This window comes from Zingiber officinale, chromosome 2B, assembly GCF_018446385.1.
Source record: "Zingiber officinale cultivar Zhangliang chromosome 2B, Zo_v1.1, whole genome shotgun sequence".
NCBI classification, from domain to species: domain Eukaryota; kingdom Viridiplantae; phylum Streptophyta; class Magnoliopsida; order Zingiberales; family Zingiberaceae; genus Zingiber; species Zingiber officinale.
This window is the reverse complement of record NC_055989.1, coordinates 85,376,378-85,403,734: the sequence shown is the minus strand read 5'-3', so window position 1 is coordinate 85,403,734 and position 27,357 is coordinate 85,376,378. Positions and strand designations below refer to the sequence as shown.

The following is a 27,357-nucleotide window of genomic DNA, read 5'->3' as shown; positions in this document are numbered from 1 at the left end:
GTTACAATAATATACCCTCGCCAATTATTTTGAAGAAAAATATATACGAGAGATAATAATGGAAATATTATAAGGGAGAGTACTTGTATAATGGTACATGAAAGTCAACAAAATTAAAATGAGATACCGTGGTGATGATTTAAAAATGAAGGACGCTTTTTATTTTTTTTTTACCAATTAAATTTTAGATCCTTAATATTCTGACATATTTATTTACTTGTATACAATAATTTTATTTTGGATTTTTCAAGCCACGTGTTGGAATTTTAAAGATCAAAACTATTATAATATATTAATCTATAAAACAGTAAGATATTATATATTGTGGTTTAAGTTATGTAATGGTAATGTGGTTTAAGTTATGTAGTAGCTGATTATCCTTTCATCTCATGTGATTCTGTTCGAAAATTACGAAGAATGTTAGTTGTGGTTGTGGTTTTTCTATTGACCATATGTAAACCTCACTCTGCTATATAATATAAGAAACATCAGTGTTGTCGAGATAGGGAAGGAGTCTCCGGTGTTAATACTTCGACGCTCAAGTCAGTTATAAAAAAATAGAAGAAAACGGAGTAATAGTAAGCACAGATGTAAATAGTGAATAATGTGTACATCTGTCGATACATGGACCCCTTTTATATAACTCCCCAGTGACGACGTGTACGTTTATCAAGACGTGGGCACATTTTCTAAATTGTCATATGAAAGGACATGTTAGAAAAATGACTCTGACATCATACCTTAACAGGATATGTAAATCCCTGACAAGACAGCAGAAATTTTCGTCATACGATTTACCTGCTGACTATGCCTCGTTCTCAGCAGTATTATCTCGTAATAAAATTGTATAATTAGCATTTGTATGATGTTTGAAGAACTGAAATTTTGATGTTTGCATGTAATAACAATGTATGATGTTTGTTACTCGTCTTGGGCAGCTAAATAACAGAGAAGGCAGACATCTAATTATTAGTTAGGATTTGACCTCAAATTTTATGGTGATAACAACACCATATGTCAGCCAACTATCCCTCTTGAGGGGATGAGAACTAGTAATTAGTGTTTGATTGATGTATGTGTTAATGGAGGTTTATTATTAGTGTTTGTAGAACTGAAACTACACTGATCTTGTGATATTGAGTAACCAAGAACACACTAGCAATTGCCAGCCAAACTCCCACGCAAGAACAATGCAACTGATGATACTACTAAAAGGAAAGAACAGTTGCCACAATATTGTCCAGTGGGATTGTGGTAACCAAGTCCTGTTCGCTAGCTACTTGTAAAATTATTGCAAGAATCATAGCTCCAGCCTCCAGGACAGAGAGAAATCCGCTCAAGAGTAGCTCACGAGCAGAGAAGACAAAAAGTAGTATGCTTGCTTCACGGGAAAGCTAAGGGAGGCCGTCTCCCACTCCACCGAAAGGAATGGAAGCTCTTCAGGTTCATCGACGACATACTTTTTCACTGCAAATGGACAGCTTCGGACTGAAGCGACCAAGGCGTCTCCTTGTGCGCATTCAATCAAGTTGACGCGCACCCATATACCCGTCCAAATCATGTAGCGACTAGGAAAGAAGAAGGCCTGCTCGCGCTTTAACTGGCTCTGTGGGTTTGTTCTTATCTTGGAAGGGTTTGGTGGACGATCATGGGCCATGCTTCTACAGCTTAGCTTTCGAGGGTATGCACGCGCTTGTCAAATATCTCTTATCGGAAGTCTTGATCAGGAAAATTAATTGATTCTGATGTAGAGTGAGGTTTCAGTGGTAAATTGTAAATCACAAATTCTTAATGATTTCATCCGGAAACTGAGTAAATAGGTGGTCGATGAGGGGTAGGAATGTTGACAGAGGAAAGACTTTAAGTTGGGAGTTGTGGATCTGGAGCTAGGAGCTGCGGACCTACACACACCATAGATAGAGCCAACAGAAATGTTAGAGCGAGAACCAGGAAGGAAGTCCCTAACGCAGACACTCCGAAGCTCAAGTTAGAATGGTAGCCGAGAGAAATGAAGAAGAAGATGAACAGTAAAACAATAATGTGGATATGTGTGCGTGTGCCTCTCTGGCCAACGGAGATGATCCATTTTTATACTGTCTCTCATAACCTTAACAATAATGAGACGTCAAAGAATATCAGATGTCAGAATATGTCAGGTAGTGGAGGATGTACAACCGTCTTCTCCTAAGCAAAGGAAGGTTTCGTTGTGTATATGTCAAAGCAGGGGAATATTCCATGGTGAGTAGCCGTTATTCTTAGATAGGCGATTATGATTCTTTGACAAAGCTGTCTCCTAGAGGGAGTCCGATCGGCTTGGAGTCGATCGGATTTACGTTGGGATTCATGTCCCTATGAGGTGGGGAGCCAAGCCTCGTTGAAGTTTGATCAGCGTAGACTGGTCGGGTTGATGCTGAGAGTCTTGTACATGAGAAGTGGGGAGTTGAGTCATGTACGTCCGATCGGTTCTAAAGTCGGTCGGGTTTATGTCGGGAGTCATGCCCATGAGAAATGGGGAACTGAGTCCCGAAGGTCCAATCGGCTATAGGGCTGACCGGGCTTATGTTGGGAGTCATGCCCATGAGAAATGGAAAACTGAGCCTCCGAGTTCCAACCGGCTCTAGGGTCGTCAGATTTATGTTGGAAGACATGCTCATGAGAAGTGGGGAACTGAACCCTGGAGGTTCGACCGGCTCTAGGGTCGGTCGGGTTTATGTTGAAAGTCATGCCCATGAGAAGTTGGGAACTGAGCCCCAAAGGTCCGACCGGCCCTATGGGCGGTCGAGTTTATGTTGGGAACCATGCCTATAAGAAGTGAGAAACTAAGCCCTGGAGGTCCGACCGGTTATAGGACCGGTCATGTTTATGTTGGGAGTTATGCCCATGAGAAGTGGGGAACTGGCCCCGGAGGTTCGACCGGTTCTAGGGGCAGTCGAGTTTATGTTGGGAGTCATGTCCATAAGAAGTGGAGAACTGAGCCCCAGAGATCCGACTGACTTTAGGTCCAGTCGAGTTTATGTTGGGAGTCATGCTCATGCGAAATAGGACACTGAATGCTGGAGGTCCGACTGACTCTAGGGCTGATCGTGTTTATATTGGTAGTCATGCCCATAAAAAGTAGGGAACTAAGCCTTAAATGTCCGACCGACTCTAAAATCGATCATGTTTATGTTGAGAGTCATGCTAAAAAAAGTGGAGAACTGATCCTTGAAGATCAACTGACTTTAGAGTCGGTCGAATTAATATTACGAATCATGTCAATGAGAAATAAGGAGCTAAGGTCTGAAGATGCGACCGACCATTCTAGGTCAATTAAATTTATATCCATAAAAAATGGAGAGCTCAAGTCCTATTAAAAATAATAGGGTCAATATATATCTCTTTACTTTAAGTATCATATTATCTTAATTTTAACTATTACATCCGACGTTGACTCCAACATCTCTTAACTATTGAGCTTATGTTGCTTAAACCACACACAACACGCCCCGTATCACTTAACTTTATCTACAAAACTATTTTATGGTAAGTTCTCAAATATTCTGAACTCCTTTTTCAGGAGTGGGCAAGATTGAAGGATAGACTGGCGCCGCAGCGCTCGCATCCGACGCTCCTGGTTACCATCTTTATCTTCCACAAGATAGGCTTGTATCTGTGTTAAAGCAGCACGAGAGAGACCGCAATGGCGACCGGCGTACACCCACTGCTGGTCTCGCGAGTAACCTTGGTGGGCAAAGCATCGTACACCGGCACCCGCACCTACATCGCCCTCAAAAACCCTCGTGCCGCTGCCTGCCAACCCCGTCAATTCACCTTCGTGCATTCCTCAGGTTTGCTAATTCGTGTTTTGAGATTGGTTAAAATCCCTCTTTTCCCCTTTTTGTGTTGATACCATCGTCTGATGTCAACTGCGATAACTGATTTGTCCTTCAGCATATCCAAGTTCCTTTTTGTAGTTTAAAGATTGAAACATTGATGGTTTTGATTGGCGATTTGCCAGGGATTCTGGTTCAGAAGGAGAGGATGCTACCAATTAGGTCGAAAATATTATCTCGCGAAGATAGACGTCTAACTGGTTCTGTCAGGGCAGGACTTTCAAATGCTAAGCATGAACCCGGGCCAACAAGAGTAAGTTCGCATATAAGTGTGGTCAGATCTCTCTGTGCATATGTGTGTTAATAAATACTAGTTTCGCTACCTTATAGGCAATCTTTTGAAGAAATTCTGATTTTATTTTGCAGCGTTGCATTGTTCTCGATATTGAAGGAACAACTACTCCAATAGCATTTGTCACAGATGTTCTTTTCCCATATGCTCGTGATAATGTTCGAAAGCATTTGATGTCCACATATGACAGTGAGGAAACAAAATCAGATATTAATCTATTGCGTGCTCAAGTAAGATTTTAGTGCATAATTATGTCATCACATACATTGTTTTCTTCAGGAAATACCAAGGGCTATATGCGACTAATTCGACTGTTTTGAATAAATTATTAAGGCAATTAATTTGAAAGCCCTTCGTTTTTCTTTTTGAATTATCCTTTTTTCCCACAATCTCAATAAGAAAATTGCATGAAACACATAAGACCTACATTGTTGACCCCAAATAGTTGGGACTCATGGTTATTTATTTGTTTATCTTTTGTTTTATTGAGAAATATATGGCACACGATGAAGATTATTATGATGGTTTTTCCTTTATATCTGTGAAGCTTTTCCACTAGATGAAACAGTAGGCATTGATCCATTGAGCCTATAATATATAAGTGACTAGCAATTGGTGAATTCACGTAAGCATAGGCTTCTTGTTTAATTCATTTAATTGTATACAATTTTCCTTATAATATAACTAATAAAAATATTGTGTGACAGCAATCTAGCCCCACATTGATTGTCATTGCTAATCAGAGAGGTTTATGAGTTTAGATGAGTGAACTAGTGGTAACTTGAACAGTGTGTAAGTATTTTTAGGTATATAACATCATTCCCTCTTTAAAAACTTGATTTTCTTCAAACACAAAATAGGAAAACTAATTATTTTTAGCATCATCACAGAGACCTGGTCTTGTGGATGAGGAGCTACTCGTTGAAGTGCTCAAATGCAGGGAGATATACAACACACAGATGTAATTGCCATCTAACATTGTTGGGTGAGGCTGACTGGGTGAGAATACTGGCTTCCCGGAACTGTGCAAAGCACAATGACACAAACACATGCAAGATGAAGCACAAGAATGGGGCAAATGAATTTGTGGGAAAATGAGGTGATATATACAGGGGTAGTAGAAGAGGATGATCCTCTATATGAGAGAGGAGGATTATTTGGGGGGCTTCTTTAGAAGATGGTGAGTATGAGAGATAGGGAGATTTCTTTTTTGGTAAGGAGGTGGAGGAGACAAGGAAGAGAAGGGGGAGGGAGGACAAGAGAGCTATAGCAAAGATTTCTCTTCTTGACACTTTGCTCCTTGCATGGCCTCTTAATCAAATCACATAATCTTGATTGAGCTCTTTGAGAAATTGAAACAAGAACTTATAAGGATCTTTGAGGAGTTGAGATGAATTACCTATGGACTGTTCTTGATGTTAATTGCTAGGACGAGAGTGCAAGATCTCCTTGGATTTGTTTTAAAGATGTGAAATCAGATCTTGTTGGAAGAGGATAAAGGGAAAGGAATTATTTGGGATTAACTTGCTTATTATTATTGTTATGGTAAATATTTTGTATATAAAGTTTACTACTCTTTCATAGCTCTTATAAACTTGCTTTAATTTCTATAAACTTGATCTTGGAATGTTCCTTGTAAACCCACTTTTATCTTGATAGTAAGCTGACCCCCTATATAATCTATTTCAATTAAATCCAACTAGAATTATGACATCAAAATCACAAACTTGACTACCATGGTGACACTAATTCATCTTTTAGTTATTTATTCATATTGCATGTGTTTGGATGTATATCATTTTCTATTAATGTCAGTTCTTAGGTTGAGGATGATCTCAGAGAAGGTATTTTGGGTTCAGTACCAGTCCCATCTGACGACGCTGGAAAGGAGGAAGTGATCGATTCTTTAGTTGCTAATGTTGAGGCAATGATAAAAGCTGACAGAAAAATAACCTCCCTTAAAGAATTGCAGGTGGTCAAACTGGCTTTCTCTGAATTAGTAAATAGAACAAGTTATAGTTCTCATATTTTGACTGCTTCAAGCAGGGTCATATATGGAGGAAAGGTTTTGAAAACAAAGAACTGATAGCGGTTGTTTATGAGGATGTACCTGAAGCTCTTCAGAAGTGGCATGCTAATGGCATAAAGGTGATCAAATTCCAGTGATCTATATTTCCAGATTTGTATATGTGGAATCTGCAAATCATGAGTGGTCAAGTAACTAAACTAGGTTTCTAGACCATCTTTCTTTTTGAAATGAAAAATTCAAAAGATTCTGCAATAATTTGATCTTCCTTCCCATGCCTTCCTATCTTGCTCTTGCTCTTGCAGATTGCTCTGTTGTAAATTGTCCTTTCTATGTATATATATTTTACTTGATAAGCCCTTAACTCTCAAATTTTGCTCAATAAAGAGAAAGAAATCTATACCCTTATCCTGAAGACTAAACACCTGAAATTGTCCACTCTGGAAGAGGTTAGGATTAACAGATAACAAAAATGTATGTTTCTGTACATACACAAACAAAAAATGACTCGTCTCTCGAAGCTAGTAGATATTTGCATCCTAGTTATATGCACGAGAAGGTAAAACAAAGTGTGCTATGCTTTACTTTCTAACTGTAAGAACAGTCTTATTGGATCAGTTGTGTACTTGTGTCGAGATACTCAACTCAAAGATACATCAAACAAATTTTGCTACGTTGATTTATTGTGCCAACTTAGGTGCATTTATTAGTTTGGAAAGGGGGTTGTTCTTTTAGTTCAACTTCCTTTGCTGTCTAACAAAGCATTTCTCACTCCTGGTTGTGATATTGGCCAGCATGTTACAACATTGCTGGAACTCTAATCATAATATTTGTGCCTCTTGCCACAAACCATTATGAAATTTCCTGAATAGCATTTCCAATGCAGGTTTACATATATTCAAGTGGTAGCAGAGAGGCTCAAAGACTTATATTTGGAAATACTTCTTATGGAGACTTACGGAAATACTTGTGTGGGTTTTTTGACACCACAATTGGGTAAGCTAACCTTCATGTCTTAAGTTACAGTGTTCTTTATCTTTAGGTCATTGACTCAGATTTTTCTTCTGTTTTCGGCTCCATAGAAACAAAAAAGAATCACAGAGTTATTATGAAATTTCTCAGTCACTTGGAGTGAATAAACCATCTGAAGTCTTATTTGTAACTGATGTTTATCAAGAGGCAGTGGCAGCAAAGGCTGCAGGTAAACACTATTAGTCTTAAGTTTCTGCCCTTGGTTTGAGATGTTAAGTTGATGTGACTCATTCTCACAAGAAAGTCAAGTGTCTCATTAGGGTGTGTGAAATGTATAGTGTATGTGCTATAAGAATTCAAATAATCCTTCTCCGTTTCTTTGTAGGCCTCGAAGTGCTGATATCGTTGCGTCCTGGAAACGCGCCTGTCCCCGATAACCATGGATTTGCAACGATAAAATCCTTCGCAGAGTTATAAAGTAAGAAATTATACTTCCTCTTGATTGTTCCTTCTGTTGAGGAAGGAGGTGGTGGAATTGCAGTTTAAAGAGTCAACTATCAATTGCATTGTAGAGCTTGGATGGATTCAATGCTAAAACTATGAAGACTTGTAACTAAACTCAGTTTGCATTTTGCTGGGGTCACTGCCATTGAATTTCCGTCATTCTATTTGTCAAAATAAGATTTTGGTAGTTGACTTTATATATCTTTCATAATTATTATTTTGAAATAATTGATGACAAAGGAAGAACATTCAAGTTTGACTTGAATTGATCGTATTTAAATTTGATATGAAAATCTCTTTAAGGAATAATAGTGAGAAAATTTCTATTTATTTAATAGACTACTAATAATCATAACCCATCCTCCTCACAGTTCGTCGGAACTAGAACTAGAACGGTTGACGTTTCACTTAATAATTTTTTTTAATTTATGTTTAATTTATTGGTAATTTCTCGTATTAAATATTTAATGATATACTAATCATTTAAAGTTGTGTCTAAAATACTAAATAATAATAATAATAAATAATAATAAATATGTTATATATATATATAATGATAATAATTAAAATTTAATCTAATTAAATTTATTTAGAATAATAATAATAATATAAATAATAGTTAATAAGAAAATAAGTTTATATGATTATATAGATTTTTTAAAAATTTAAAATGATTTTTTATTATATTAAAATGATTATATTTTTAGAAAATAAATTTTATTTATTAAATTCTCCGTCGCCTCTCTCTTGTCTCACTTCTCACGCGGAGCAAACCTAAATTGCCGCCGCCGCCTTCGACTGCGCGCAAGCTTCCCGATCAGGCCACGCCGGAGCGCCTCCGACGTCGTTTTCCGATTCATCAGGAGGTAATCATTTCCGATCCGTTCCGTTCCGGCGTTCCTATCCGTTCTTTTACTGTTATAACGTCCGAGAACGGCGTTTCAGAGCCAGCCACGTTATTTACCGGAACTTTGGAACGGCGTGAGGCGTTCCCGTGCCGGAACGCCCGTTCCGACGAACCATGATCCCACCACACACGAAGAGGGAGATTTACGAATATAAATATGTAATTTGATCATTTTATTAATAGCCTGGCCTTTTGGGTTAAGTGAAATCAAATTTAATGGTTATTAATTTCTTTTAATGTGTTTCATGTATTGGCTTACCATGGTGATCATGTATTGTTTGTTGGTTCAGCATGCCAGAAAGTAAATCAACAATTGGGCTTTTGTGGGCACCAAAGGTGCTACCTTCATTTGGTGGAGCGAAAAATGGGTCAGAGATGTTGCACAGTCAAACAAAAGATCTTATTGAGAAATCTTCTGTTGAGCTTGTGGATGGCCTGTACTTACCACCTAGAGATCCACGCAAGCTGAATAAGTTGATGAAGAGAAATGCAAAAGACACAGCTGGTCGAAGTTGGTGAGTAGATACCAAACTCCATGGCTCCACCTTTCACTTATTTTTAGATGCCTAACATATTTTCTTGTGCAGGTTTGATATGTCTGCCCCTAAAATTACTCCTGAGATAAAGAATGACCTTGAGATTCTCAAGGTATGTTTTTTGTTTCATTCTAGGCTCCCAATGTTAACCAAATTCTTCTGCTATTTATCTCTTTTAAAACTGAGAGAATGTCATGCTGTGAAGATTTGACTTCTCCCATTTGCTTATTTGATTGCAATGCTGAATTTGATTAATGGTGTTTCACTGTTTGTGAACACAAGGCACTAGGGCTCTTCAAGTTGATCTGAAAATATTTCTTGTGTATTTAAGTTAAGTTTTATTGTAAAAAAGTGCATGTGGTTTTCATTGGGTTCTTTAGGAGTGTAGTCAGATGTTCTATGATATTGTAATCTTGACCTAATGTTTCAATTATTGACAAATTGAAATTGAAAAATGTTGGAGAATGGACTGACTAGTTTCTTCTAGATCATACTATCACAATGAGTTTGTGTTTTACTTCTAGTGGCAATTTATTTTTGGGACATTAATAATGGTTGGTAGCATGTGGTTAGTTTTAGGCACAAGCTTATTTTCTCCACAAATTTGTCTATAAAATTTCATTCTAAACTTATTATTTTCTTCAGATTGAAGTTGGAATTATGTAGTTTTACCTGCCTTACGTTCATGTTATTAGGATTTTGCTATAAAAGAGTACAGATGTGGATATAAATATGCCTTCTTACAAAGCAGATACCTAATTACAAATGTAGCTAGATTTCTAACTATATAAACTTCTGTTTTTATCTTTCACATTGGCTTTAATTTCTTTATCATAGAGTTTTTGATAAGTTTGAATTTGTCGTTGCTATTTTATTTCTAGTGATATATTTAGTTTGTCCATATCTACATTCCTATTCCACTTTAGATTTGCATGTAGATTGTAACAATAATTTTATTTACATCATTTTAAAAAAAAATGCATTGTGTGATTTTCTATTTTGTTATCTGTTTCTCTGCCATATCAGTGATATAATCTTATTAAAATTTTGAATTTTATTTGTAAAATTATGTTGTTTTAATTTATTTAAATGAGCTTCGCACCATTCACAAAGCTGAAATAATTAATTTTAAATAAAATTAGTTTTTATTTAGAATGGTCCGATATAGAGTCTAGCACATTATGTTCATTATATAAGAGTGTTACCAAGTTAAAATATCTATATATAAAATGTTCATGTGCATAATCAAACTACTTTGTCTTATAGTTATTTCCTTATTTGCCATCCTTTCTTCTAAGGTCAGTATCCTCTTCTTTCTAAAGACTCCAGTACAGTTGCCCACGTACCTGATCCTTGTTGTCAGTAACTGATTTTATTACATTTATGTTTAATTTAAATCATCATCTATTGTTTATTTTATAACTGGCATCACTTCTCATAACTAATTTCATAGTTAATCCAATTTTATACTATCTACTTATTGAAAAGACGAGACTTGCATGATTTGGTCTTCCCTTATTTAAAAGATGAGACATCCATGATTCATCTTCAGTCAGATGCATTAACAATTTTGGGACTTTAACAGCTTTATCTTTCTTCCAGTTGAGACATGTTATTGATCCAAAAAGGCATTTCAAAAGAAGTGAAAATTCCAAGACAGTTCCAAAGTACTTTCAGGCAAGTTGCTTTCATCATTGTTATGACAAGAGTTTTTCAATCCAATGATTGATGATGCAGCATCCCTAAATTCTTCTTTGGCTACTTGTTTAGGTGGGCACTGTTATTGAATCTGCATCAGAATTTTTCTCAAGCAGGCTAACAAAGAAAGAGAGGAAGGCAACATTAGCAGATGAACTCTTACATGATGATGCTCTGAAGGCTTATAGGTACTAATCCTTCACATTTTTCACTGAGTGAATCTAGAAAACACTAAGTATGAAATTGCTTCCATAATGGCTAAACATCGGGCATCCCATAATTTTTAACAATATTTTTAGGTAGAATTTACCATCTTAATAATATTTTTGCTAGGGTTATCATAACGTTATATAAAAACCAAATTTTTGGTGCTTGGCTTCATAAGAACTCAATTTTGTTTGTTTTCAACAAGAACATGAATAAACTCGAACACTCATTTTAGGCTCAATTAATGACCAAATGAACGTCAATCATAATTTAAGTTTGACTCACTAATTTTCATGGGCAATTCATGATCTAAATTGTTAATGACACATGGTGATCAATGTTATTTACAAAGTCGTTTCTATCTTATTCAACATGAAATAACATATAAACTCCAATCTGAATGTAACTTTATAACTGAAGCTTGCATGCGTATTTGATGCTATGTACTACTAATCATATATACATTTGTAAGAAATTAAAAGAATGTTTAATATAGATTATGTACTTGCAATATTGAGGGAACATTAAAGAGAAAGTTAGGATTGCATTTATTGAGGAAAAATTCAGAGAGACGTGTTTAAGATGATATGGATACATATTTATGCATCTAATAAATGTCTCAGTTATGCACTGTGAGATCATGACAAATACATACATTAATAGAGGAAGAGAGACCAAAGAAGACTTGATTAGTAATGATGAAATAAGATAAAATTCATTTAAATATAGATGATGATATAATAGGGAATCGAGCCTAATTGTGTAGGAGGATTGATATAGCTCACTTCACTTGATAATAAGATAAAAACTTGGTTGTTGTTGTATATACTTGCAATAGTTTTTGTGAATTAATAATCAAAATTTTGTATACATCTTTTTTAAATATTATGTTCATGAAATCATTGTATAAGTTCTTTTTTTCCAGTTTGGCTGGATCACTGTATCAATATTCTTGTGCTCTCATGTGATCATTGCTTAGGCCAAATAGAATATGCTATGATTGTGGTACAATTTGTTAGTGGATCAAGAGTGTTGGATTGTTGTCCCCTCGGGTCTGATTAGCGCATGTGGTGTTGCCAACTTGAGATCTGGGGTTCGAATCTTGGCATAGCTGAGGTAAATGTCTCCCTCATGCGCTAGTCATTATTCCAAGGACTAGTAGTCATCCATGATTTACCTCGTGTTGGCTCTAGGACGATTGACAGGGGCGTGGGGGTGAGCGTAGTTGCCTTTGCCAACAAGAGTGTTGGATTGTTTGAAAATTCCAGGCACACAAAATATGTAACAGATGTGAGAATGCTAAGATGAAAAATGTTGGTTTCTAGAAAAGATCAAATAATAAACATTATTATTTGGAAGCAATTGTGGAGATTTTCTAGACAAGTTGAGTGAAATTAGGATATGTACAGAGGCAACCATTATAATATTCTATAGTTAGTTGAATTTGAATAGATTAAAGTGGAAGGTGTAAAGGGGAAGGAGAAAGCATAGAGAACTTTAGTTATTTAATGATTTGATTGGTTTAAACATTAGTAGTGATATAGCTTCTTGTAGAGCTCTCAAATAATTGGCATGAACACAACTTGCTCGTGGTGTTGATGATTGTAATGTACAAATTTTAAAGAGACAAGTATCTAACTATAGTTGTTTATTATAACATCGTGTAAAATCTAATCTACAAGATAGGTTTTTTTACCGAGTCTAATTTGAATTATGTATAAGCACAAGCATGTTTTAGTCAAATTTGATGAAACTCCAGCTCAAGTTATTGAGCTTCAATTTATTGGCCCAGTTTAGATTGAATGAAATCAGGCTTTTGTGTTTGCTTATATGTTTAAGCACAAACCTGATTTAGCTTAGGTCATTTCAGCATAACTCTACTCATTTACAGCCCTTGAATCAAAATATATTGATAATGTCGGGAGAATATTTTTCTCACAAGATGTCATTTGAAAAATTATAAGATAGGTTCTATGATGTCGGATTATTGCTCTGAAAGCCCTTTGAAAGTTGTGTTTTTTTTTTTTTTTCTCTTGCGCACTACTTATGGTAATGCAGGTTCAATAGGCGAATGCTAGGCAGTGAATTCTATTCAACCCTATATGTTCTGCTAACACGAGAATTTTACCTTTTCTCAGAAAACGAAAGCTGCGTGAAATTCATGAGAGTCACCAGACCGGTGGGCACGAGAAGTGGAAACATAAAGGTCGTCAGACGTGGAAACGGGCTAAGGATAGAAGGAAATGACCTTCCCTTTATGCTTTATTCTAAGGGGATAATGGCTAGCAAAAATGTGTTTTCAGAAATGTAGCAAGAGAACAAACACCACTTGCCTTGCCATTGCCATTTGTTTACTTGAAGGATGTTTAGAAATGGATGGGAATGTTAAACGAATGTGTTACCTGAGAATTGTGGGTTATGTATCTAAATCTCACGGGAAGTTTTTGTGTCAGTATTTAATATACTTATTTCGCATTTGAATGACCTTTTCACGTTTTTGTCACCTCATATTTTTATTTTTATTTTTAAATTTGTAGTGTTGATGTAAATCTCTTGGAGTGATATCGTTCGCCCCACGGTTTATGGCTCATGACAAGATACAGTGTTTTTATAAACCTGATTGATGGATATGTACATTTAAAAAAAAAAATGGTGAATATTTATATTGTCTTGCAAGGTAATTACTTTGCTCGGAAATGCATTACTTGCGGTGAATGTGTAGTCTACTATCTTGCAAGGTTACTTATTTTTTTTAGATTTATTGAAATTGAATAATATTTTTAAATTTTTTTAAAAGATTGGCGCGGGCCACGATCCTTGTGGATCGGTCTGTGCCTCTGTGGTGACTTTGGATTGGAGAAATTTTAATTTTAATTTTTAAAAATTTAAAATTAAAGTAAAAAATTGTGTGAACTTGTGAGCTTAACTCACATAATCTACCGTTCAAGTTTAAAAATTTTAATATTTTTAAATTTTTGTATAGACTCATGAGTAGATATATCGTATGATAAATTGAGTTAATCTTATTGATAAGTTAACATATTGTGTAACAAGCCGATCCGGCTCACAACAAGTTCATCTGTTTGATAGCACTAACTCGATAAATTGGAAAGCCACTTGCTTTCCAATTTGTTAGCATTTGATAACTGTATCCAAGCCATTTGGGGAAGCAACTCGATCGACAAGGAAAATATCTCGATACAAACTGAGCACAATTTGACGGCATTTCGTCAACTGTCGTATGCCTTAATTTGGCAGCCTTCAAAAACAGGAACAAGTCGCCGCAGGTCAACGTTTCCATTTCGTCAACCTCATTATTCCCTTTGGCAGACCGAGTATGCTTGATCGATCTGTCTGGTTGATCAGAGCTTCTGTATGCTTGTCAGATTGTTCTAATTCTTTGGCAATTCAATAACATTAATATCCCTTAACTGAGAGCTTAATTCTTGAGATGGAGATAAAAGAAATGATGCATCTTTGGATAAACTCGGCGTTATAATTACGTTCTAAATAAGAAGTTCTTCTTGAATATACAAATCTTTGGGGATTTTTTTTTTGTTTGTTTGTTGTTCTTCTTGATCGACGTCACAAACACAAGTTTTTGATCCACTCTACTTGATGTAGTAAGGGAGGTCAAGGACGTAGAGGAGGAAGTAGGCCCAGATGACGCCGGAGATTCCGCCGAAGAAGAAGCCCCCGCTGAACTGCGCCCAGCCCTCCGCCGTCTGCAGCTTGTCCGCCTCCTTCTTCCGCCCGGTCAGCGTCAGCGTCGGCGCCGTCGACGGGTCGCCCTCATTGAAGGACGCGACGCCGTACATGCTGAGGCAGACGGTGAGGATGACGACGAGGCCGGCGGCGGCGAGCGACCCGGCGGCGCCGGCGACCTCGGTGTTGCGCAGCGGGCCGGTCTTGACGAAGGGCCCGACGAGGAGGTAGCCGTGGGCGAGGCCGACCTCGATGCCGCGGAGGAGAGGGCTGACGGCGGTGCGGTAGGCCGGGAGGTTGGAGAGGTACCAGGCGACGAGCGGGCTGGAAGTGATCGGCGTCTCCAGGCTGCCGATGAACGGGTCGCCGTTGATCGGCTGGATCACTTGGTACGTCGTCGGCTGAACTCACACATCGCAACAGATCGCTGCCGATCGATAATTCACAGAACTCCAAGAAACAAATCAAAATTTCCACAAAAAAAAAGGAAGAAGATTTACCTTCTCTGCTTGAATAGCTCTAACAGTGAGGCAAAGCCTCTTCCTGGCGAGCGCCGGAGATGAGAGGCCTCTGATTCTGCTGCTGCTGGAGCAGAGCAAGCTGGTCTTGAGCTGGCAGGCCATGGAAGGTGCTGAAGCAACTGCCATTGTCTTGGTCTCCTCCCCAAGAACAGGAGCAGAAACAAATGGTGGTGAGAGAGCTGGCTGGTGTATCTGAAGAAGGAGAATCTAGTTTGTGATGAGGTGGAATGCTCTGTGGCTCTGATTGGCTGCCTCTTCTGCTCTGCACCTTATCCTTATCCTTTTCCTTATCTTTTGATCCAACATAAATTGATCACTTTAGGACAAAACTAAAGATTTATTCAATTCTTTTATCAACTTAATTGAGGTTTAATTAATTTTTAAGGGATGAAAAGGAACCCAAAACAAGAATCTCACAATATCGAACACTTAGTATCTCCAACCAAACTATGGTTATGGTTTGATGCTTTGGAATTAAGCCTCGATGTTTCAGACAAAAGAAAGCAGCTCCAAAATAGGTAGGGACAGTACCAAATGAAAAAGTTAGAAGATTTAGCCGTGATAATAATCTTCCTTTGTAAGAGGATTATTTTTGTCATTGCACCAACAATGATTTGAAATCCTTAAATTTTTAAAAACCTAAATTTAGAAATTTGAGATTCAAAAATTCAATAATGAAATCAAATCTCAATCTAAACTTCTACCGAGTCTTCCTTAACAAATTCATTCTTGTTTTCATCATGAAAACTTCCCTTAAAAATATACAAATGTGTTCAAGGGGTTAGGAATGGTTACATGGACGGAAAACAGTTTAAAATGTTGAAATAAGGCTTTCCTAATTAAAATCAGCATTCCCAATCGATTGGGGTTGAGTCCCAATCAATTGAAACATGTTTAATCGATCAATGGATTGATTCAAAATGTTTGAATCGATTGGAGAATCGATCCAGTAAAATTCTGCTCGCGTAAAACACCTTCTCAATCGATCACCCGATCGATTGAGGCACTTCAATCGATCGGGTGATCGATTGAAGCATTGATTTTTCTGAAATTTGATTTCAGTGAATTTCAGAAATTTTCTAAAAATTTTATAAAATTTTAAAAATCATGAAAATTGTAAATACTATTTAGATTACATACAAGGAAATATAGTATGAGAATCTCTGGTGAAGTGAAATCTTTCAAGGAAGAATCTTTGGGGACTGGTCTCGTGGAGCTTAAATCTGTTAGTTTTATCACTTAAACATCTTAATTTACTAATACACTCTAGAAGTTCTTCTGATCCCAATGTGATTTATGATGGAAACAATTTACTGTTTTCTTTTCTTTAATATATATAAGTATTTTTTATATTGTTTTCATGATATTTTTTATTAAAAAAATTTGAGGAAGATTAAGGAAAATCTGTGTAAAATCTAAAATGCAACATTGATGGCAGTAGGGACCAGGGACAAGGAAAGGCGAGCTGGCAAGTTGGCTCGGCTAGCAAGCAAGGAGCTGCTAAGGAAAGCAGCTCCTTAGGGGTGTTTTTTAATATATAAAAATAAAAATGATTTCTCTTTTTACATTTGAAATAATTTGTTTCTTAAATATATTTGATAGCAAATTTTTTTTGCCTCGAAGAAATAAGAAAGCGTTTGATTTAAAAGAATAAGAATGGGGAATGAGAATAAAAATTATTAATTATTATTTTAATATTTGGATTATATGAATGAAAATATAATAAGGGAATGGATCTTTATAATTAGGTAATGATTTATTCTCATATCTTCTTTCAATGAATCATTACTCTATTTTCAACAATCAAAATATTTCCCAAAAATACTCTTTGACCTAAAATTAAAATTTCTCCCTTTAATATCAAATATGAAAATATATCTATTTAATTTTTCTTTTATCACTTTTCTTTCCTTTTTCTCTCTCATCATATTTTCTCTCTCTTTATTTTATCACACACTTTCTCTCTCCTCAATCTCTTTCATCACACTCTCTTTCCTTTTTTCTCATCACACTTTCTCTCTCATCATATTTTCTCTCTCCTCATCTCTCCCATCACACTCTCTTTTTTCTCATCGCATTTTCTCTCTCATTAGGCTTTCTCTCTTCTCAATCTCTCCTATCATATTCTCTATCTTTTTTCTTAACACACTTTTTCTCTCATCATGCTTTCTCTCTTATCATGCTTTCTCTTTTATCATACTTTCTCTCTTATCAATCTCTCTCATCACACTCACTTCCTTTTTTTTTTGTTCTGATCACGCTTTCTCTCATCACATTTACTCTCTCATTATGTTTTCTCTCTCCTCAATCTTTTCCATCACACTATCTCTCCTCATTTTTTCTCATTACACTTTCGCTCTCTTCATCCTCTCTCATCATACTTTCTCTCTCATCATATTTTTTCTCATCTTCTCTTATCATGCTCTCTCCCATTACACTCTCTTTCCTCATTTTCTCTCATCACACTTTATCTCTTTTCATTCTTTTCCATCACACTTTCTTTTTTATTACACTTTCTCTCTCATCATATTTTTCTCTCACATCTAATTTTTTCTCTTATTGTCCTTTAAGGGTAAAAAAGTAACTTTTGATTTATTCTGATAGAAAATATTCAACTAGCCAAACATTACTTTTAAGAGTGATATTCATACTCATACTCATACTCATTCATATTCTATAATATTATGATTCTTATTCCGATTCCTATTCTTAAGAAAAAATCAAACGTCCTCTAAATTTTTTCTTTTATTCGACTGACTATTAATTTCTCGATATGTAATATATTTGTTTGTGTTTTTTTTTTGGAAAGATAAAAAAAAAATTAATTGGATGAAAAGATCCTTCTAAAATGAGCGGGATTGCATTATATATATAAATAGAAAAGTGTATTGCACCAAAATTCTAGATTAGAATATGAAAATTATTATATCGTACCAAAATAATTAGAATTTGTACTGGAACAAGCCTATAAAGACAGACCTTTTTAGAAATTTATAAAATTTTATTTATTTATATTTTTTATGGCATCGATACATTATTGAATCGGTAAATTGGACGCTAGTTATCTGTTTATGAAGGAGATAAACTAGCTCCTTATGTAGCAAAATAATTAGAATTTTTTATGACAATAAGATATGGGGTTCGAATATCGGTAAATATTTTCCTTATGTGTTAATCATTATTCTAAAGGCTAGTAGCCGTCCGTGATTTACCTCTTCTGTGTTGGTCTTAGGACGGATTGACGGGAGTGTTAGGGTCGAACGTATTCATCTTTTGCCACAATGAAAAAGATAAACTAGCTCGATAACGATGTAATGGACCTAATTTTTTTCTCAGGTAAAAGCCTGATCCAAAATTATTGGCCGTTTGAATGAAGTTTCATAAGTATCTTTTTATTTATCTAGTCAATGAAAAATTTTGATAAGATTAAATGGGCCATCTCCAGAATTAGTGAATAGTTAGATATTTAATGTCAATAAAAAAATAAACTAGAATTATAAACTAAAAATAAATGAATGAGATAAAGTAAAAGGATAAAACTAAAAAAACAGGCGTTATTTTTATTTTTGATTACTGAAAGGGCGCCCATCTCTATTAAAATAACACAGTTATCCTTTGCTATAAAATAATGAAATGTTTTTATTATTTTCTCTTTCATATTTTTTTTTTAAAATTTAAATTGGTATGTTATAATAGTTATAAATTTATGACTACTATATTATTGTAATAATTATGATATCGTGACTGCTGTAAATAAGTTGTAATTGTTATAATTTTATAATTATTATAACATATATACAATAAATTTTGAGACATCATAATTTTTTTATTCAGATTTAATTATAAAATATATAATATATAGAGATTTTTAAATGAATTTTAAATTGATATATTATGAATCCTGTAATTAATTCAAAATAAAAATTATAATCTTTTAAATTATAATTTATAATTATGACAGTTACGATATAGACCGGCCAAGCTCGGGCCGGATCTTCTGGTCCGCAATTTGCGAACCAGGAGATGATCCACTATTATAGACCGTTGATTTGGATGGACCCTACCAATTTATTGCGGAACAGGGGATGATCCACTATATAAGGACCATTGATTTGGATGGAGCCCACCTTTAAATTGGTAGGGTCTATCCAAATCAACAGTCTACAATAGTCGATCATCCCCTGATCCGTAAATTGCGGACTAGAGGATCTATCCTCGGCCAAGCTAACCACGACTCACATAGCGATTTCTCTCTCATGTTTTCCCTTCCTTCTTTAGTTTTTTTTTTCCTTTTCCATATATATATATATTCATTTATTTTTTCTTATTTTTATTTTCCTCAATCCGTACGCCTCAGTAGTTGTAAAGTATATATATATATATATATATATATATATATATATATATATATATATATATATATATATATATATATATTCATTTATTTTTTCTTATTTTTATTTTCCTCAATCCATACGCCTCAGTAGTTGTAAAGTATGAATATGAAGTTTGTTAGGAATACAATTTCTCGTAGACTAGATAGATAGATCGACCCTTTCAAATAGCGTAGAGTGTTTAACGTAACCCGTATACCCTTGTCCTTAGTGAATTAAGCATCGTGGTCCTAGATCGAGATTCGAGAGGGTGCAGTGCAGTGGCCCCAAGTTATAATTTAGCATGGTGTACGCCTGTTTTGTTATAAATTGATATATTCCCAAACCTGCAGTGCTCTGCGAAGTTCAGGATTGGGAAGGAACGACGACGTAAGGTAATTGATCTCGTCCGGAAGTTGAGTCAAATGAAGGCGGGTCTTGATATACTAGAGGTTGACGGAAAGTCGCTGCGACGTCCGATCTATCTGGCACTCTCCGGAAGGGTTCACATGGGCGGATGACGAAGGGTGATGACCAGGATGACGACGCGAGGACTCTGCGCACACTCAGACGAGTCCACGAGTCGTTAGAGACCAGAAACCAGGGAAAAAGTCCCCGGGTCAGGCCTTCCGACGCTCAAGTCAGATACTTTTTTCCCAGAAATGCAGAGAAAGGATGAAAAGTAAAGACGAATAAGAAAATGACGAGTGAGCGTACCTGCATAAGGGACAAAGCCTCCTTTTTTATACTGTAGCGGATGTTTCTAGGGTCTGGCGGATGTCAGGGAATGTTGGCTGTCAGGCTTTGTCTGACGATGAATGACACGCGACACCTTCTCATAGGCAGGCGGCAGAACCGAAGGGGTAATGAGCCCCGACTGTTAGCATATTCTCTGACACTCTGATTATTCTCTGACAGACAGTTACGATTCCCTTACTTGCTTGTCCTGTAGTGCCTGGTATCTTCCGCTCGTGATTGCTACGCTGAGTCTTTACACTTGCTAACCCCGTTCTGATATCTTGCTAACCCCGATTTGATATCGCCTCCAGACTTGTGCTTCTAACCTTGTCCTATGCATCTCATATTGCAGACCCAGACCGGTCTTGCCTCTTATTGGCATTACGTGTCGCGCCCTGTATACCTTAGTTCTGTTTTGTTTATCCCTACTCCCAATCTGTACGTCTGACTTCATCTAACCCGACCTGTACACCAGGTCTGTATTTCGACCTGCTTCTATCCTCTGTTATCTATGGTTTGTACGTCTCGACCTGTACTCCAGGTCTGTATTCCGACCTGCTTCTGTCCTCTGTTATCCATGACTTGTACGTCCCGACCTGTACGCTAGGTCTGTATTCCGACCTGCTTCTGTTTGCTGTTATCCATGGCTTGTACGTCCCAACCTGTACACCATGTCTGTATTCTGACCTGCTTCTGTCCTCTGTTATCCATGACTTGTACGTCCCAACCTGTACACTAGGTTTATATTCCGACCTGCTTCTGTCCTCTGTTATCCATGGCTTGTACGTTCCGACCTGTATGTCCGGTCTGTACTACGCCGGAGGCCCTTCCTTCCGCGCCTTTGCTTGACCTGTGGTCCCAGTCCTTAGCTGTACCTGGCCTGTGGGCCTTGCCCTTGACTTCTATCGAGGTGGGATCTTGTCCAACTTGCAATCCTATCCTTTGGCTGCCCCGTTAGCTATGACTCTGACCATGACCACTCAAGCTTGACTTCTGACCATGGCCATGCAAGTTTGACTTCTGACCTCCACAGGGGCTAGACGTCAGACCATTCCATGGGATTGATTTTTGGCCACGTCATACGCCTGACCCCTTTTCATGCATTGTATCACAAGCCTCCCCCTTAAGTCTAGTCGAAGGAGGCTCTAGTCCGACTGACTAGACCCAAGTCTCTTTGTTACCTGACTTGGTTCTCGCATCTTCTGCACACCTGTTTTCCGTCTATCTTCTTTGGAGTTTCTCGTCGTCCTATGAGATAAACGGGATTGTTCCATTGGTATGTTGACTCTTCAATTTCCAAGCATATTCTTTTCCTATAAATGTTACACTGTTTTCCAAACGTCAACTCAAGTTCCGAGGAAATCCCTTCACCTTCTCCTTCCTTATAAAAGGTCCGAGTATACTTCTATCCTTTTGTTAATAGAGTATGAAGCATTCATGTCACCTGCAACGGAATCCAGCGAACCTGCTTCTTTGCTTCAACAAATTGTCCATCTGAAGGAGTTATTGGATCAGAAAGAGGAAGCCTTGCTGGAGATGACTGCGAGCAGAGATCTTCAAGCGTCCCTTACTCATGAAATGGAAAACCTCTGGCTGGCCGCCAAATCCAGAACTCGGGCCGAGATTGCTCTTAAGCTTAAAGCTCAATCGGACTTCCAGAGCTGAGTTCACTATATTATCTACTTGAAGATGAAACATGAGGACGAGATGACCCTCCTGAAAGAGGAAGGATGGATCAAAGATGAGACTATTGGCCAACTGAAGCGCGCCATCGATCTCATTAAGGAAGATCTAACTAGAGCTCAGGCTCATCTGGCCAGGAAGGATCAAGCTTCTGGGTCTGGTAGTAATGTAAACCCTTAAAAAATGTTCCCCTGGTTAACGAAATAAAACATGTTTCTTGGATTCCGTTTATGGTGTAGCCCCATGTCCTCTTGCTATGGTATTGTTATGTTTCTATAAAGCACCTACGTTCTTCCTGACATTTCTAGTAAAAATAATAAAGATAACTTGCTTACCCCGTCTTCTTCTTACCTCTCACCAGAAGATCCCAAGGCTTGAGTAGCCAAGACCCTTGAGAATATGCCTGTTAATTTTCACATTTATCAGAAACAATGGAAATATGGCTTACTGACCGGTTAGGCATGAGAACATGGCTTGTATTTTGCCCTGGCGAAGGTGAAGGATACCGATCAGGAGAGTTATTACACCGACCAGTAAGGTCGTTGGGCGTGAGGGCTTAGCTCACTTATAACTCGCAGAGGCGAGAGTCTGGACCTAACCTGGACGGTCGTTGGGCGTGAGAGCTTAGCTCACTTATAACTCACTCTGAGGCGAGAGTCGGTTGTTGGGTGTGAGAGCTTAGCTCACTTATAACTCGCTTTGAGGCGAGAGTCTGAGACCCGACCTGGACGGTCGTTGGGCGTGAGAGCTTAGCTCACTTATAACTCGCACTGAGGCGAGAGTCTGGGACTCGACCTGGACAGTCTTTGGGCGTGAGAGCTTAGTTCACTTATAACTCGCACTGAGGCGAGAGCCTGGGACCCGACCTGGACGGTTGTTGGGCGTAAGAGCACAGCTCACTTATAACTCGCACTGAGACGAGAGTCTGGGTACCGACCTGGACGGTCGTTGGACGTGAGAGCTTAGCTCACTTATAACTCGCTCTGAGGCGAGAGTCTGAGACCCGACCTGGACGATCGTTGGGCGTGAGAGCTTAGCTCACTTATAACTCGCTCTGAGACGAGAGTCTGGGACTCGACCTAGACGGTCGTTGGGCGTGAGAGCTTAGCTCACTTATAACTCGCTCTGAGGCGAGAGTCTAGGACCCGATCGGGACGCTATGAAAAACTCTTCTTGGCTGATCCAGGGATCGGGCTAACAATTACTGACTGGCCAATGAAGCTTTCTTGAAGTTCCTGCCCAGGTGACATACTCTGGATAGCCGACCAGCAATGCTATGCGTGTGATGCCTCCTACACATATCTCAAGCAAACTCCAATTAGATAGGTATTTATTTACATCTTATCTGAGAAGCGCCAAATTCAAATTCTTGTCTTTTCGTCTTCCTTCCTCTTTCCCGAGGTAGCCCCCTACTCATGACGCATGGTCTTGTTTTTCCCAAGGCAACCGCATGGCTGCCTTTCTTGCTGATGTACGATCTACACGCGCCGCAATGATGCCGTACAAAAATCTATTTTCATGATTTCCTTGTCACATCCATCATTAAGACCTTTTTAATGTCTTTCCTAGAGAGGCGACACGTGTCCCAAGACCCTATAGCGTTATTGTAGATGATGAGCGTCTTTTAACACACTACCCTAGATTCGACGACTCCAGTTACCGTGTCCTCTTCCCTTATTTTAATTCTTCCGAGGGGTCCCTCTTTATAAGCCCTAAAGGTCGTTCGCCGCTACCTTCTCATCCTACTATCGTTCTCTGGTTCTGTCGCTTCTTGTTCCCTCTCTCAAGCTCGTCCCTGATCGCTGCTCAATAACACTTCCCCTCCCCATCTTCATCTTCTTCCCTACTCTAGTTTCCAATGGCGGAAGGTAACATAGCACCTTGGTATACATATTACATTTCCGACATAGATAATAGTGATTTGATGATGATCCGGGAAAGCCTGCATCTTCCCCATGAGTATCGACTGTGTGCTCCCAGAAAGATAGAGCATCCTTCTTCCCCTCCTCAGGGCTTTGTAACCTTTTTCAATGATCAACTTTTGGGAGGTCTTCACTTTCCCCTTCATCTGATTTTCTCTTCTTTGAGTCAGTACTTCCAGGTCCCTCTTTCCCAGTTCGCCCCAAATGCTATTCGCGCCATCTGTGGCATGGTCATCCTATGTAGAGTGTACCAAATTTTTTTGACTCCCGAGCTCTTTCATCATTTTTATTCGCTTAAAAGGTCTGAGCCTGGGGTATTTATGGTGCAATCCTGGGTGGGATGCAAGTTTTTCTCTGATATGCCTTCCTCCAACAAAGGTTGGAAATCCCGCTTTTTCCTCATTAGACTACCCGAATTAGTGACTTGGATGACCCAATGGCGCCCTGATCTTCCTACTCCTTTAGAATTACCAGAGCATCGCCATCAGCCCGAGTGCCACACAACTTCCTTACAAATGAAAGGAGTCAGCCTTCTCTTGTCTATAATATTACGGGAAGGCTTTTTGTACTTCTTTGGACTCAGCCCAGTCCTTGCGACCATAGGAGCTCCTCTTGGTAAGATGTTATTTTTCCCTCCACTGGTCTTCACTAACTGAAGTATTTCCTGTTTGCTTTGCAGAGACTGCTATGTTTCGAGCCTACTCTAAAGGATCAGCTCGGATACCCAGTCATCTCCTGCAGGCTTTAGGTGCTGAGGTTGCAAGGAGCCAAGCTGTAACACCCATAGGGTCTCTAATAATTCATGTAGATTTATGCATGATTAGTATAGATTAATGCATGATTAAAATAAGCCTTAATAATTCAAATAGATTTATACATGATATAATATGGGCCTTATGTGGATTCTTCTTTAGAAAATAAAATAAAAAGAACCAAAAAGAGGCATGACCAAGGATTGAACCTTGGACCTCTTGGTAAATGGTTTCATGTCATAACCAATAGCCCCAGCAGGGGTGTGCTGATATGAAAAGAGGGGAATTGTTGTTAAAGGTAAGGAAGCGGAGGCCCTCTTTACTAAGGAGGAGAAGTCCAAGCTTCCTTCCTCTTCTCACAATGAAAAGAAAGTTTTTACTTTCTCCCTTCATTAAGGATGAGTAAAGGAAAAGGGAAGGAAAAACTCATGTTTCCTTCTTCCATTCAATTGGAATAAAAGGAGGAAAGAATGAAAATTTTCATTTTTGTTGCTCTCTTTCTCCTTCCTCCTTCTCTCCATCGAAACCACCTCCTCTCCCTCACCATTGTCGAACCAAGCAAGAAGGGTTGCCCTCTAGGAAAGGCTTCACAACCAAGGATTTCTTCTCTTAGAGAGTTAAGCAAGGGATGTAAGTATCCTCTCACCGACAGTACAATAGTTATCGTACACTTTACGTTTTAAAAAAAAAAAGTAAAAAGGGATTTAGGGATCTCCTTGCAAGTTTTGGCTAAAACAAGAAGTTGTGGTCACTTAGGGTTGTCAAGTTACAAATTATGCTACATGTTGTATAAATGAAACCTAGATCTTTACTTAGGTTTCAGCCAAGATAGGAGACAAGGCTTAGAGTAAAAACTTTGAGACCTAAACATGATTGTTTATGCTCCTTCATGACATATGATATATTACATGTTGTTAGTTAAGTTTTTATGCTACATGTTGTTAAGATGTATACTAAAAGCCTAGCTTTTGGTATAAACATTTATCTAGAAATAAGAATCACATTGGTCAAATGTCTACATTTATGATAAATGTAGTTGTTCAATTAATTTATATTGTAGATAACATGGTGTGTGGTGTCACACACAGAGGATCATGTTATCAGTACCTTATAAATTATAAACAGTAGCTCACGACCAAGATGGAAAGGAACAAACCATTGGAAGGTCGTAGTGTAATTAGGTATTAATTTATCTTAACTATATAATTATACTAGTACACTTAGAGTGTATTGAGTAGGACCATTAGAGGTCGTTTCTTTTATACTGACTTTATAAAGGAACAAAGACCTTAGTTATTATGGAAGTGTGTGCTCTTAATCCTAATATAATAACAAGCACATATATTTGATATTTATTTCTTTAATTTATCAATGGGTGAGATTTAGTTTGATAAATCAATAAGTCCGATAAGTTAGGAAATGATATCACTTATAGTGTGTGTTATTGATTATAGAAGGAAACTGTGTCCTAGTAATCTAGGTTGAGAATGTCCCCAAGAGGAGCTCATAAGGATTGTCATGTTAAACCCTGCAGGTGGACTTAGTCCGACATGATGATAAGGTTGAGTGGTACTACTCTTGGACTAAGATATTAATTAAATGAGTTGTCAGTAACTCACTTAATTAGTGGACATTCGACATCTTAAACACAGGGAGACTAATACACTCATAATAAGAAGGAGCCCAAAAATATAATTTGGGATTGGTGCGGTAGTTCAATAATAGTTCTTTAGTGGAATGAATTATTATTGATAAAATTAAGTTGTGTGTTCGGGGCGAACACGAGATGCTTAATTTTATCGGGAGACCAAAACCAATTCCTCCTCTCGGTCCCTATCATAGCCTCTTAATTATAGAGTACTATACCCACCTTCTTACCCATCCTATAGGGGCCGACCAAGCTAGGGCCGGCCATGGGTAGGTTCATGGGTGAATTCATGTGGCCGGCCCTAGCTTGAACTCAAGCTTAGGTGGCCGGCCCTATTAAAATAAAGAGGAATTTTAATTTTAAAATTTTTTCTTATGTGGATAACATGATTTAAAAGAGAGTTTAAAAATTTAAATATTTCTTTTTATAAGATTCTACAAAAGATTAAGAGAAGAGCTAAATCTCTTTCCTTATTTATAGATTAAAAGGTTGATTTTAATTTTGGTAAAAACTTTCTTTTTAATCATGTTCATGATTTAAAAGAAAGTTTAAAAATTAAAAATTCTCTTTTATTAGTTTCTACATAAGATTTAATATCTTTCCTTATTTGTAGATTGAAAGGAGATTTTAATTTTTAGAGATAATTTTCCTTTTTGGAAATTATCCATATGTTTAAAAGAAAGATTTTAATTTATAAATTTTCCTTTTTATTAACCAATCATGAAGGGATAAAAATTATTGGAGAAATTTTTATAAATTTCCTGAAACAAATTAGGAAGTTTTAATTCTTGTTTTAATTAAAACTTCCCTTGTTTTGGGGAGAAAAGTGGCCGGCCAAGAAAATTGGAAAAAGAAAATTGATTTTAATTAATTAATTTTTCTTTTTCATGGAAAAAGAATTAAGGAAGTTTTTATTAAAATTTTCTTATTTGCCAAGATCAAGGATTATAAAAGAGGAGGTAGAGGTGCCTTAATGGCTAACGACTCTATTCTTTTTTCTT

At 37.4% G+C, this 27,357-nt stretch overlaps 3 protein-coding genes across 4 annotated transcripts; 2 read left to right on the top strand and 1 right to left on the bottom strand.

The window, feature by feature from the left end:
* The first annotated feature begins 3,536 nt into the window (after nt 1-3,536).
* LOC122046160 (probable bifunctional methylthioribulose-1-phosphate dehydratase/enolase-phosphatase E1 1) lies at nt 3,537-7,825 on the top strand. The gene is made up of 8 exons (XM_042606713.1): nt 3,537-3,827; nt 3,998-4,125; nt 4,239-4,394; nt 5,987-6,136; nt 6,211-6,312; nt 7,077-7,186; nt 7,273-7,391; nt 7,548-7,825. Exons 1-8 carry the CDS (start codon nt 3,680-3,682, stop codon nt 7,637-7,639), a joined length of 1,005 nt encoding a protein of 334 aa, XP_042462647.1. The 5' UTR covers nt 3,537-3,679; the 3' UTR covers nt 7,640-7,825.
* Nucleotides 7,826-8,403: 578 nt separating this feature from the next.
* Nucleotides 8,404-13,495, top strand: LOC122046159 (rRNA-processing protein fcf2-like). Of its 2 annotated transcripts, XM_042606712.1 has the most exons (7): nt 8,411-8,532; nt 8,612-8,732; nt 8,864-9,088; nt 9,161-9,221; nt 10,712-10,786; nt 10,880-10,995; nt 13,153-13,495. In XM_042606712.1, exons 3-7 carry the CDS (start codon nt 8,865-8,867, stop codon nt 13,259-13,261), a joined length of 585 nt encoding a protein of 194 aa, XP_042462646.1. In that variant the 5' UTR covers nt 8,411-8,532; nt 8,612-8,732; nt 8,864; the 3' UTR covers nt 13,262-13,495. The 2 variants fall into 2 exon arrangements, with proteins under 2 accessions (XP_042462645.1, XP_042462646.1); XM_042606711.1 differs by lacking the exon at nt 8,612-8,732 and having other exon boundaries at nt 8,404-8,532.
* Nucleotides 13,496-14,490: 995 nt separating this feature from the next.
* On the bottom strand, nt 14,491-15,416 carry LOC122046158 (photosystem I reaction center subunit XI, chloroplastic-like). The gene is made up of 2 exons (XM_042606709.1): nt 15,220-15,416; nt 14,491-15,120 (listed from the first exon to the last, which is right to left on the bottom strand). The coding sequence occupies exons 1-2, from the start codon at nt 15,364-15,366 to the stop codon at nt 14,626-14,628; spliced, it is 642 nt and encodes a 213-aa protein (XP_042462643.1). The 5' UTR covers nt 15,367-15,416; the 3' UTR covers nt 14,491-14,625.
* Nucleotides 15,417-27,357: the final 11,941 nt, after the last annotated feature.

Excerpts from the sequence above, each read along its gene's own strand:
- LOC122046160 (XM_042606713.1), top strand. The coding sequence starts at position 3,680 with ATGGCGACCGGCGTACACCCACTGCTGGTCTCGCGAGTAACCTTGGTG. Across the intron at positions 3,828-3,997 it reads CACCTTCGTGCATTCCTCAG|GGATTCTGGTTCAGAAGGAG; the intron begins GTTTGCTAATTC and ends GCGATTTGCCAG. Across the intron at positions 7,392-7,547 it reads AGTGGCAGCAAAGGCTGCAG|GCCTCGAAGTGCTGATATCG; the intron begins GTAAACACTATT and ends GTTTCTTTGTAG.
- LOC122046159 (XM_042606711.1), top strand. The coding sequence starts at position 8,865 with ATGCCAGAAAGTAAATCAACAATTGGGCTTTTGTGGGCACCAAAGGTG. Across the intron at positions 9,222-10,711 it reads ATGACCTTGAGATTCTCAAG|TTGAGACATGTTATTGATCC; the intron begins GTATGTTTTTTG and ends TCTTTCTTCCAG. Across the intron at positions 10,787-10,879 it reads CAGTTCCAAAGTACTTTCAG|GTGGGCACTGTTATTGAATC; the intron begins GCAAGTTGCTTT and ends CTACTTGTTTAG.
- LOC122046158 (XM_042606709.1), bottom strand. The coding sequence starts at position 15,366 with ATGGCAGTTGCTTCAGCACCTTCCATGGCCTGCCAGCTCAAGACCAGC. Across the intron at positions 15,121-15,219 it reads GAGCTATTCAAGCAGAGAAG|CCGACGACGTACCAAGTGAT; the intron begins GTAAATCTTCTT and ends GTGTGAGTTCAG.